This window comes from Cucumis sativus, chromosome 2 (assembly GCF_000004075.3).
Source record: "Cucumis sativus cultivar 9930 chromosome 2, Cucumber_9930_V3, whole genome shotgun sequence".
NCBI lineage: Eukaryota > Viridiplantae > Streptophyta > Magnoliopsida > Cucurbitales > Cucurbitaceae > Cucumis > Cucumis sativus.
The window spans coordinates 15,147,772-15,159,905 of record NC_026656.2 but is presented as its reverse complement, the minus strand read 5'-3'; the positions used below and the strand labels follow the sequence as shown (position 1 = coordinate 15,159,905).

Sequence of the window (12,134 nt, the reverse complement as noted above, 5' to 3'; positions counted from 1 at the left end):
AATTAATAAAGAATCTACGTGAAAAACTCTAGAATTAAATAATGTGAAAAACCATTGAAATAACATATAATTTTTTCCGAGTCTCTTGAAGTTTTTTGCATTCTTCTCACTATCTTTATTCTCAAACTAGTGAATATAGGAGATTTTGAATTAGAGTTACTACACCATTCTTAAATGATCTACTTAACTGAATGATTTGAAACTAATGTTGCAAGCTATCACTTCTTCAAATCTTTTCAATGTGAGATTGTTACTCATCTATAAATTTACGTAAATCCTATAAATTTCACCTTCGTAAGAATTGTTAGTATGTTAGTGTCCTAAAATTTTAAGTTCATTTCAAATTTAAGTGAGGTCAAGGTTCTTTAAGCTATGACTGCTTGGAAGAGTTTGAATTGTGTTTGGTCTTCCAATGTGATTATTTTGGTGGTATTTGACTGTCTTGTAGTGGTCTAACTTTTCAACGACGTTTCAGTGAAGTTTTTGGAGGTATCATTCTTTGTTGAGCAGAAGGGAAACAATTCCTTGACAAACTCATTTGTGTTTAAAAGGTGCTGTTTGAACAAGATTTGTCTTTCATGTTATCTTGTTGTTGGAATTTTTTGTCCTAAAACTCGTAGTTTGTAAATCATATTCTGTTCAATAAAGTTGTTATTGAGAAATTAAATATTATAATCTTAAATCCAATAAATCAAGTTCCAAGGCTATTTTTTGAATAAACTTGAACTTTATGTGTAAACATAAACGTGGATCAAGTTCGAGTATATAGCCTAAATAGTCTATAGTATATGAAATAAAGGTTGGGCGCCTTATTTAGAGAAACTATGGATGCGGCCCACTTTGTAGTACAAACGAGGTGATCCTAATCGTTCATGTAGAGACATGAAAGTGGGGGCATCCTATGTAAAATGTTTACATAAGACTGAACCATGAATTAGTCATTTTTACGTTATAACACCGTTTACTGTTTAAAACTGACTATCTCAATTATTGATGACCTAGGTAACTTAGTCTTAATCCTGAGTTAACTATGAACTCCTGTTCACACGAGATTATCCTTAGATCTGCATAGGTGAGGGCAGCTCATCAGCGTTGGCCCAATAAGCCTCCCATTTCAGGGGTAAGATCGGGTGGATAGCTGGGAACATAGGGTACAAGATGGAATTCACTCCTACCCGCTTTAGGGTTAGTAGATAGGTTGCTCTCTTAAGCACTGAATCCAAGTCTTGAACAAGGGGCCCCACCCTCTCATTGGCCCGAGAGGGATTAAGTTTATAGGTTGAACCTTAAACCAATTGTTCAATAGTGGATTAGTGGGACTTAAGGAGCAAGATGTAATCTTGGGGGTAAAACGGTATTTTGACCCAGCCAAGGTTACGAGCAACCTGTGAAGGATTAACTTACTGATTATGGTTTTATCAAATGGACACAAATATATCTATAGTGAGGGGAGTGCAACTACGGGACTTTAGTGGAATGACCCGTTAGTTAACGAATGTTGATTAACTCGGTTTAAAAGAGTTTAGCTAGTTAATCTTGAATCGTTGGAGCCCATGATCTATAGGTCCATTAGGTTCCTCTGCTAGCTCATATGGATTAAACTTAGAACAGTGTGATGAAATAAGTCGAATTGTTCGAATTGGGAGAAGAAAGGGAAACCGACATATACAGTGATATAGTCGTCGGTCTTCTAATTAGAAATAGAGCTTTATGTTTTACATACTATAAGTATGAATGCGGATTCATACTAAGAAGCTCGGAATTGGTCAAAAATAGTAAAAAGTCAAAATGTTGACTTTTGACTTTGAAAAGTCAAACTTTGACCGGCCTTATATTCAAATGTGATTTGAATTTTGGAAAAATGAATGCGGATTCATGCTCGGGAGGTTGGAATTAGTCAAGACGGACAAAATGGTAAAAAGTCAAAATATTGACTTTTGACTAAGAAAAGTCAAAGTTTGACTTTTGACTAGAAATATCTAATGACCATTTTACCCTTGGACTAAGTTAGTGGGAAAATCCAACATTTTGTTGGATAATCCCACTAACTCTTAGGGGGAAATGTGGCTATATGAGATATAGACACCTAGCCCACTAAGTTCCACTAATTGTTAGTGGAACATTAGGTGTTGAGATTTGGCAAATGAATTGCATGCATTTTTGCATGTAATTAGGCTATAAATAGAGGTGTTTTCAAATGTTGAAGAATTTTTGCCTCTTTTATCATTTTCATCATCTCAACAAAAGAAAAAAGAAAGCTTCCAATCTCATTTTATCTCCATTACTTTCTACACCAAAATTGGGTCCCACAACCCGGTTCTTTGTCTAGAGGATAGCAGTTGAGTACTAGGGGTGGTCTCGGTTAGAATTGGTAAGAAGATATCAAACCTTTTGAAAGCTTCAAAGGTAATATTTCTTAAATCCCTAATTTGATTAGTTTATGGTTACATGTTAATTGTGGCAATTAGGGTAGAAATTCGATTCTTTTTCCGCTGTGCATGAATTAGTTCTATCACTTGTTACCCAAAGTGGTTTACATTTCTTGTGTATAGTGTCGTTACTTTGGTGATGTCAAAAGGTCTTGAAAATTGACATCCAACTAGTAAGTGACCTCATTTCGAGGAATCTTAAAGTTTTATCCAAAAAAAAGTTGAAAAGGGAAGTCCCCACTCCGTTTTTATTTTGGTGTAAAATCTAGTCTTTCTAAGGTTTCTTTTCTTTTTTCTATTTGCTCTAGACTTCCTTAGATCGAGGATTCTTAGCTGATAAGTTTGGGATCATATATTTGGCTAGGTCCATAGTAAAAGAGAATGAGCTACAGGTTGCGATTTCTGCTTCTTAGTGGTCGACTAAGGGGGACTAAAATGGTTCGAAAAATGGTCAATGTTATAGCCTACAAAAAGGACCAAATTTCAGCCACGTCGAAAAGTCCTTAAAATTGACATATAACTAGCAGGTAGCCTCGTTTGGAGGAATGCCTAAGTTTTTTTTTTCAAGAAAGTTGAAAAGTAAAACACACACCCGGTTTTTATTTTAGTGTACAAATTAGTTTTCTAACGGTTTATTTTCTTTTCTTTTCTTCTTTTTTTAGTATAGATCTCTTTATATCACATATTCTTGGTGATAAGTGTGGGATAGCAAGGTCTATGACATAGGAGAATGAGCTACGAGATGGCGATTGCTGCTCCTCGGTGGTCGACCAAGGAGAAACTCAAAATTTAGAAAGAAAAAAAAATGACGAATGCTATAGCCTACAAAAAAAAATGACCCAAAATTTTTTATTCATTAAGAATATGATAATAATACCACTAACAAATGTTAGAGAGAGAATGTGAAAGGAACAATTTAAGTATACAAAGTTGGGATCTAAATTAATAGGCCGTCAAATTTAAAAAAAGGTAATTTCATAATGTCTCTTAGTCATAGCACTTCTCGTTTCTCTTTCGTTCTCAGAAGCTGTGCTCAATCTTATGCAATTGCCCAAGCAAAGCAAGCCCACGCTCAAATCCTCATCCATGGCTTCCTTCCACATTTAACTCTTCTAACCGATCTTCTTTTGGTGTATTGCAAATGTGGGTTCCTTCACGACGCCCGCAACGTGTTTGACAAAATGGCTCACAGAAACATGCACTCTTGGAATATCTTGATTGCTTCTTATGTTCATAATTCTTTCTACTTTGATGCATTAAATGTGTTTAATGAGTTTAGACACCTTGGTTTTCTGCCTGACCACTATACTTTGCCTCAGATGTTTAAGGCTAGTGTTGGTATTGGGGATGCTTATTTGGGAAAGAGACTTCATTGTTGGACAATTAAGCTGGGGTTTGTTGGTTATGTTGTTGTAGGCAGTACGGTTTTAGACTTTTACGCTAAATGTGGGATTGTGGGTGATGCTAGGAAGGTGTTTGATGATATGATCTTCAAAGATACAGTTTCTTGGAACTCAATGATTTCTGGGTATGGGAGGGCTGGGGTTTATATGGATGCGTTGGATTGTTTTAAGCGCATGCTCTTGGAAGGAGCGAATATGGATTTTATGACAATTCCTAGCGTTTTGAATGCTTGTGGAGGGGAAGGAGATTTGAGAAAAGGAAAAGAGATTCATTGCTTAGTTTTGAAGAGTCCGGTATTTGCTGCTGATGTTGCAGTTGGGAACTCATTGATTGATATGTATTCGAAGTGTGGAAGCCTGCTTAATTCTGAAAAGGTCTTTTGGAATATGAGTAGGTTGAACATTGTTACATGGACCACAATGATTTCTTGTTATGGGGCTCATGGGAAAGGAGAGAAATCCTTGGTCTTGTTTAACAAAATGAAGGATTGTGGAATCCAACCCAATTCTGTAACACTGACAGCCATTTTGGCTAGCTGCAGTCATGCAGGTTATATCAACGAAGGTTGGAGAATTTTCCAGTCTATTATTTCAGATAATAAGGTTGAACCGACGGTAGAACATTATGCTTGTGCTGTTGATCTTCTGAGTCGCTTTGGCTTTCTGAAGGAAGCGTTTCTGTTGATTAGAAATATGAAGGTCAAAGCTGCTGCAAGCATTTGGGGTGCTCTGCTTTCTGGTTGTATGATCCACAGGAACCTTGAGTTTGGAGAAATTGCAGCTAACCAGCTTTTCAAGTTGGAACCTACAAATCCAAGCAATTTTATAGCCTTGATTAGTATATATGAATCTCTTGGTATGACGCATGGTGTTTCGCTGACTAGAGAGAAGATGAGAGACCTGGGTTTGACGAAAGTTCCTGGTTGCAGCTGCATAATCATTGATGGAATTGTACATAAATTCTACGGAGGGGGGAATTCTCATCCTTTGGCTTTGAGAATATCTGAACCATTAAATTCAGTAAGACAAGCAGCCGTAAGCTGTGAAACAACTTAGCATTCTAGCGCACAATTGAACAGATTCTATTCAAGTAGCAACCAGTTGAAACTCGAGTTGTTCAATCATACTATTGGTCGTTCTATCAATCGACAGCGACAAACAAGTTTTCTAGAGACCACGAGACCACAAGTGCTTCTGTTGTATGGGCACATGATCTTGAAAATTTATTGGTCGATTCAATATAGAGGCCACTAAGTTGTTGAATCCAAGTACACATTTCAATTCATTACTTGGTTTGTTCTTCAAAGAGCTATTTCCGCAGCAATTTCATTTGGGAAAGGCCATTCTTTTGGGATCTTGTAGATTTTTCTGCTTCGAAGGTATTCTTTTATTTTGTTAGTGTTTGACTAATTTCAACCACTTTTTAGTTCTATTTTCATCAGAACAAATAGTCTGTTTTTACTAATTCTTAACGTGTTTGTTACTTAAGTTGGTTAGTACACTTGCTGCTATTGCCTACTGCCATTTGTTTGATAACACAATAGAAAAATTTATATATGACAAAAATTTAACAAAATATAGAATTATCGAACAACAAATTTAAAAGTCTTATGAATCTTGGAAATAAAAAGGAGAAACGTTATCAAACTAAGTCTATTCGGAATGTTAGTTGCAATGTCTCATAATCTAAGTTATTATTGTTTTATGATATTCTTGTTTATGTTTATTGTGTAGGGTTGTGTTACTAAGAGAACTATGACAAATGTGGCATTTGGAGTTGCTTGATTTAGAGGATTGGATTCATCACTTGCTGCTATTGCCTACTGCCATTTGGTTGATTCTGGAGAAGCTTCTTGGAATGCATAAAATAAATGAATAAATATTAATATTAAATAAAAACTAAGCTTCTGTTTAAAGCTATAACAGTGTATTAGGTGAATTTGTATTAATTTCAGTCTCACCCACTAATTTTAATGAAATGGAATTCATAAACTCAATAAATCCTTATTGGGAAAAAAAAAAAAAAAAAAACAAAGGGAGTGAACCACTCAATAAATGCTTTTGCCTACTGCCAAAATTCATAATTTTCAAATGTTTATAATAAATGCTATATTGACAAAAACTACTCTCTATTTTTCTATAAATATAGCTTTTTATAACTTTAAAGAAAATGTTGCATAAAAGTTCTTTATAACACTAAAAGATGCCATAAAAAGGCCAACATAATCTATCAAAGTCACTGATGCACATTTTGAGTAGACTAAGTTGTGATTTTGCAGTTCAAAATCTCATTAGAGCAAATTCTATTTCCTTTGAAGTTCTGACATTGAGTTGACATAAACTAGCAAAATTCATCTATTGTATTCAAGAATGCGTTTGTAAACTTAAAATTGTCATCGATTTCTTTCTTGTGTTTTGTTATTCCCCAAAGGAAGAAAATTCAGAGAAGATAATAAAGTAGAAATACCTTTTGCTATTTCATGTCCAACATTTCACCCTCATTTGTGTTTGTCCTTTAAAAACACCATGATTAGTACAAGGGAAATAGACACCGATACACCTCATGACCTCAATCTGGTCTTTCCTAAAGAATGGAAGGAAAATAAAGGGCAAGATAGAAAGAACTTGTTCTGAAAATAGTTTTATTTGTGTAACTCTATATACGCACTTCCTTTAAAGAATTTGAGAAATAACATGACCGTGGTAGAGTATATGCAACACGCGTGACTTGAGACTCGAGATGATTGATCTTGACTGATATTGCCGTTATGTCACCAAAGTAATGAATACAGCAGTCTTCGACATTGGCAAATACATGTCTCCATACTTGGCATGTATTTCTCTTAGATGTTAGCAAATTCGTGTTAAACCATTCTGCATAAGTTTAAGAGGAGAGAGTAATTTAGCACACAGTAGTATGAACATTCACAACCAAAAACTGAGGGTTCTTATGAATTCATTTTGGAGGTTGAGAGGTAAATACTTACTTGAATGTGTATTGGTCATTTGAAGAAAGTATCATATTCAGTAAGCAGGTAAGAGAGCAAAATTTCATTCCACACATCAGGCACTCCGGGTAGGCACCAATGACTGCAGTCCGGGACGGATGGGTTGTTGCTCCATTTACCGACATGGGCATCGCTTCGATAAGCAGACATGGAAGTTATGTGCAAAACGTTAATGGGAACTTTCATATTCTTTGCCACCTCTAATATGGTGTCCGAAAAAATGCTTCTGACCCTGTCTCCAGCATCGGTCACAGGTTGACGGGTAAGACTGCAATATTTGAAGGTGTGGTCCCTGATGCATGACCAAAGCACACCAACAACTGATTAAAGAGTACATTCTTACAGCACCGATGTCAATAATGATGCAAAATAATGCTCTACCACTCCTTTAGGAGAGCGTATCTTTGAACATTTGTTTCTTTTCATTAAATAAATGGAAGGCCTCATTTCTGGTTGAAAAATAAATAATGTCTTATCACAAGAAATCATCAATATTCAACCACCAGCTTACAAAGCAGAATCTTTACATGAGTAAAAACTTTTGTTGGAATGACTGATAGGAATGCTATTAGAGTATTGTAAGGGTACTTGAGAAATTAGATAGAGAAGTTTAACTTGTAGTTTGTCATAAGTAGAGGACAACACAGCAACAATGCATCAAAGCTGTAAGTTTTAATCATGCAGTTCACAAAAAGCTATAAGTTTGACAGAAAAGATATAAGCAGAAAAAAAAAAATCAAGACATCAAGATAAAATTGACCATGCTAAATAGTTCCCAACCTGTATACACCAGAATTTTATGATATATACATAGATCAAATGCATGGTGGAAAAACCATTTAAAAAGAGTTAAATGTAAATAATGAAGGCATCAAGAAAATCCATTCCCAGTTCTTCATCCCAAAACAAAGGAACTTGAAAAAATAAAATGACATTAAGTCAACAAAAAAAGCATACTTCCAATGTGACGGCTCAAAAGTACGAAAGAAAACATGGGTTCTGTTTGTGTTGATATTTTCCTCAATCCAAGATGCCCAACTGCGAAGTGCTACTCCAAAAGCTGTGGGAATTGACATTCCAAGCTTCAGCGAATGTCCAACCTGAAAATAGCAACCACTGTCCAACAAATCTTTAGAAGCCTTCAAAATGTTCTTAAGATGGCAAGATTATTAATGTGAAATGAACCAAAAGGTAACAGAAAATTTGCAGTTTTGAAGTCCTCTCTCTCGATTGTTAGTCTGTTGCTATCGTATCATTACATCACTAAAACAACAAAAAGGAGAACTGCATCCCCACTCCAAAATGAAGCAAAATTTGCAGTGATTAAACTGAATATCATGAATTTGGGTGATTGTAAAAGAATTATAATAAATAAATAAAAGGTTTTCGAGTATGAGACAATCATGGGACTATCATTTTGTGCATTGAGGAAAAATAATACAGAACTTTACAGTTCGTTTCAGGAAACTAAATCTTCTTTGCACTCATATGCCTACTTCCCTTGATCATTTTCCTTTCACGCAAAGGACAATAACATCGCTAACATGTGAATGGAAGCTTCAGTCGAATCACCAACTTCAGTCGGGAATGCATGTTTTACAAACTGTAAGACCCCTAGTTATGGAGATAGTAGGATTATTAGTATCCTATTAATATGTGTATTAGAAGGGGCATATTAGTAATTAGATAGATAGATTGTTAGAGCTTTCAGTAATAAATAGAGGTAATAGGTTGGGGAGCAAGGTGTTAAGAATTTTGTAGTCATTTCAAGTAGGAAATATTGGGAGAGAGTAGCCTCTCAAAAGGCTATGGCATATGTAGTTTCTTCATTGATATTGTAAAATAAACCTATCTTTTAGTTTTCTTTGTTTGTTCTTTCATCTTTGTGTACTTGAGTTCTCTTGTTAGGAGATATACTTAACAAATCTCATATGCTTTACTAAACCTATGTATCCAAAGACAAGATCTAGTCTAACGGTAAATATTGAATCCATGTCACAGGAAGGAGCATTGTCTTGAAGACCTACAATCTCAAATAGTCAAGCCAACTACTGAACAAATCTTCCCCAGTTGAAACTTAGCTATCAAAACTTATAAGTAGGTAAGCGCTCTCTTTTATGTATTTATCAAGGAACTTCATCTTACAATTATGCACCTCAAACACAGGTTTTCTAACTCCATATTATCTCTAAACTTCATAACTTAATTCAGTACCCCAAACACCCCTTACAGATATTTTCCACCCTTCAAACGGCACATATATAAATCAGATTAAAAAGTAGATATTAACTTCATATAGTGATACAAAAATCTTTCCAAGGAGAACAGTAATATGAAAGCGTATGGGCAGACAGAGTAAACAAAGTAATAGATTAATGAAGTAATAGCTTCACCATGTACACAAGACGTGATATCAAATTACATTTTTCTATGATAAGAAAAGATCGAAATTGGCAAATCTAGGTAACCAAGTTTCAAACAAATACCAGAATATGAAAAAAGAACTTACGTTTCAAACAACTTCCCAGGTACCCACCAGTGTCCAGTGTTGAATACTAGAACATCTGAATCAATCCACTGGCTGCTAATACTATCCAGCTCATCCAGTCTAAGGGCAGACTTCACTCTCTTAGGTGAGTGCCTTGGCATCTGGGCTTCTTGCACAAGGAAAACCGAGCGATAGAACTCAACAGTGAGGTTGAAAGAACTAAACCGAACACCTAAGTATTTAATCCGCTTTGTGATCTTATTCCCATTAATCTCATAAACAGTCCTTTTATCCTCAACCCCGCTCATAAGTAAGCATATCAAGGATTCCCACTGTGATCTGCTCATCGAATCTCCAACAAAAACGACCCTTTTACTCCGCAGCATTTCCAACACATTCTGCACATCAAGTTTTGGTATTTCACAATTTGTCGGTTTCCACCTCCACTTCAGATAGTTTTGATCCACCCTACCGTTACCCAAGCAGTCAAATCCCTTCTCAGCAAAAGGGCATTCTGTAGCATTGTAAAGGGGATAACCATCATCCAGAATCCAGCTTCCTTCATACACATTGCAGCTTCCATTCGAGGTTTCATTCAAATAACTTGATTTCAGAACATCATTATTATGAGAAGACAAAGTAAGACCAGGCAGTACATGAATATAACCAGCACTAATCACTACAAGAGATGAAACCAGAAATCCAACGACCACAAACACATGATACCAACGGGAGATCCAGCTCACCCGAGTCACCCTCGGGCTTCCAGAACTTAAAGGCCTTCTATTAAACGAAGCACTTTTATTGAAAGATGTGCTTTTGCTCAAATTACTAATCGTCTCAATCACCATTTCACCTAATGTTTACACAAGGGCATCAGAAATCCAGCAAGAAAACAAGAAGAAGTTGAAGATTCAGCAAATCTTTTCAAGGAAAGCTTCAAAACTAGCGTCGATCCAATCCTAAAATCACCAACCCCTTGCCACTCTGTAATGATTGATCTCAAAAACCAAATTGTTGGATTACGCATTGAAGGGAATGGAGTAAAATGGGAAGTGGGGTAGCTTCATAAGCCAAAAAAAAAAAAAGAAAAAAAAGAAACCCACATGCAGAAATGGATGTGGATTGTTCATTTATTGGAATTGAATCGAAAGAAGAAAAGCAAATCGAAAAGCGAGTGAGTGTGTGTGTGCGCGTTGGAAGTTGCAGAGGCAGAAAGAAATTACCTTTGAATTTGGAAATGGAAAGACTTGAGAAACTTGGAGAATGGGGAATGGAAAATGTCGGTATGAATTGAAATGGAAGGAAGGAAGATGGAAATGAAAGGTGGTTGAGAGTTGAGAGAAGCAAAACAGCGTCCGAGAGCAGCAACAAATAGAGCAAAATAAAAAAGTAATGATACAGAAAAGGAAAGAAATGAAAATGAAAATAGAAAAGAGAAAATCTATCTTTATTTGGTAATAATAATTAATAAGTGGGTAAGTGATGTGGGAACTTCAAGCTTTAATCATTTCCCCAATAACCAAAAAATGATTTGAATTTGATGATGCATTTAATCAATAACCAAAAAAAATGTCTTCTCTTGCTTTTTTGGTTAATTCAATTCAAAGAAAGTTGTAGTTCATCTGAATGCACGTTGGGATCGAAAACTCTTACCTCCATTTCACTTCATCTACGCTATATCTCTCAACCATTTTTCAACTTTTCTTATTTCCAACATATTATTAAATATACCTCAAGAGGAAAGGAAAAAACACAAATCTGAATAAATTTGATGGGTTTTTTCATTTTTAAAAAATATTGTTAGATCTATTTTAAGCGTTTAATATTATCACTAACATAACACAACTCTTTTGTTTTTTAAGTCTATTATTTTATTGATGGAGATAAAAGAAATCAGTATATGACTATTTTTTTAGCATTTTCAACCTAAACTACCTAACAATAATCTTCATATTTTGTCCAAAACTAATAGCCAAAGTATTTTAAACCTTTTTTTATATATAGTTTATTAAGGGTATTTGAAACATTTAAAAATACAAAGTACGAAGTTTAGGAGTATATTGTAAGATTTAAACATTCAACTAAGATATAGCATTTTATTATAGGTGATAAATGTGAAAAGGTAGATGTTTTGGCTACATATATGTTTACTAACTTTCTCTTATAGAAGTACTTGATCATATGCTAATTTGACCCCAAAATGATCTAAAATGAACAAACTTTATATTAGTTTTAACTGTTTTAAACCAATTTCGTGAGCATTTACTAAGATCTTATATGTTTTTTTTTTTTTTTTTGGAAAATAATGGTGCAAGTCTTATTATTATTATTTTTGAAAAAAATCATATTCTATTTTTAAATTTTGATATAATTTAGATGACGTATCAATTAAATTAAAAATTGATATATCAATTAAAGAATGAATACACCTCATATTTCGTTATTTTAATATTCTACGAAAGAGGAAGAAGCAAGAGAACTCAAAAACGAACAAATATAAAACATATTAAAAGAAACGTGTGCAAGCTAGTGAGCGGCAGAATTACAAGGATACTTCAAAAAGAAAATGATTAATATCCAAAGAATCGGCTAAAAGAAGAACATTACAGGAAACAAATTTAATTTAATCTAATGCAATGTTAAAGTAAGAGGAATTTGATGCAACCAAAAAGAAAAGAGTTGCGCTCACAAACTTGAACAACACCGAGAGAAGACTAAACTCAGTAGTTTTCATCTATAAAACTTTAATAATCTTCAAAGTCTTCTTCGTCTTTTTGAAATCCAATATCAATCAATAATAGAA

General features: G+C 34.6%; 2 protein-coding genes across 2 annotated transcripts; one reads left to right on the top strand and one right to left on the bottom strand.

The window, feature by feature from the left end:
* Nucleotides 1–3,377: 3,377 nt before the first annotated feature.
* Nucleotides 3,378–5,954, top strand: LOC101220461 (pentatricopeptide repeat-containing protein At5g04780, mitochondrial). The gene is made up of 2 exons (XM_011651097.2): nt 3,378–5,211; nt 5,567–5,954. Exon 1 carries the CDS (start codon nt 3,410–3,412, stop codon nt 4,886–4,888), a length of 1,479 nt encoding a protein of 492 aa, XP_011649399.1. The 5' UTR covers nt 3,378–3,409; the 3' UTR covers nt 4,889–5,211; nt 5,567–5,954.
* A 325-nt stretch (nt 5,955–6,279) lies between these two features.
* LOC101220700 (protein trichome berefringence-like 7) lies at nt 6,280–10,732 on the bottom strand. The gene is made up of 5 exons (XM_004147325.3): nt 10,555–10,732; nt 9,350–10,184; nt 7,798–7,956; nt 6,820–7,132; nt 6,280–6,706 (listed from the first exon to the last, which is right to left on the bottom strand). Exons 2-4 carry the CDS (start codon nt 10,177–10,179, stop codon nt 6,835–6,837), a joined length of 1,287 nt encoding a protein of 428 aa, XP_004147373.1. The 5' UTR covers nt 10,180–10,184; nt 10,555–10,732; the 3' UTR covers nt 6,280–6,706; nt 6,820–6,834.
* Between the last annotated feature and the right edge of the window lie 1,402 nt (nt 10,733–12,134).

Coding starts and splice junctions, on each gene's coding strand:
- LOC101220461 (XM_011651097.2), top strand. CDS start 3,410: ATGTCTCTTAGTCATAGCACTTCTCGTTTCTCTTTCGTTCTCAGAAGC.
- LOC101220700 (XM_004147325.3), bottom strand. CDS start 10,179: ATGGTGATTGAGACGATTAGTAATTTGAGCAAAAGCACATCTTTCAAT. Junction 7,957..9,349: donor CCTGGGAAGTTGTTTGAAAC/GTAAGTTCTTTT, acceptor TTTGTTGGACAG/TGGTTGCTATTTTCAGGTTG. Junction 7,133..7,797: donor TTTGAGCCGTCACATTGGAA/GTATGCTTTTTT, acceptor GTCATGCATCAG/GGACCACACCTTCAAATATT.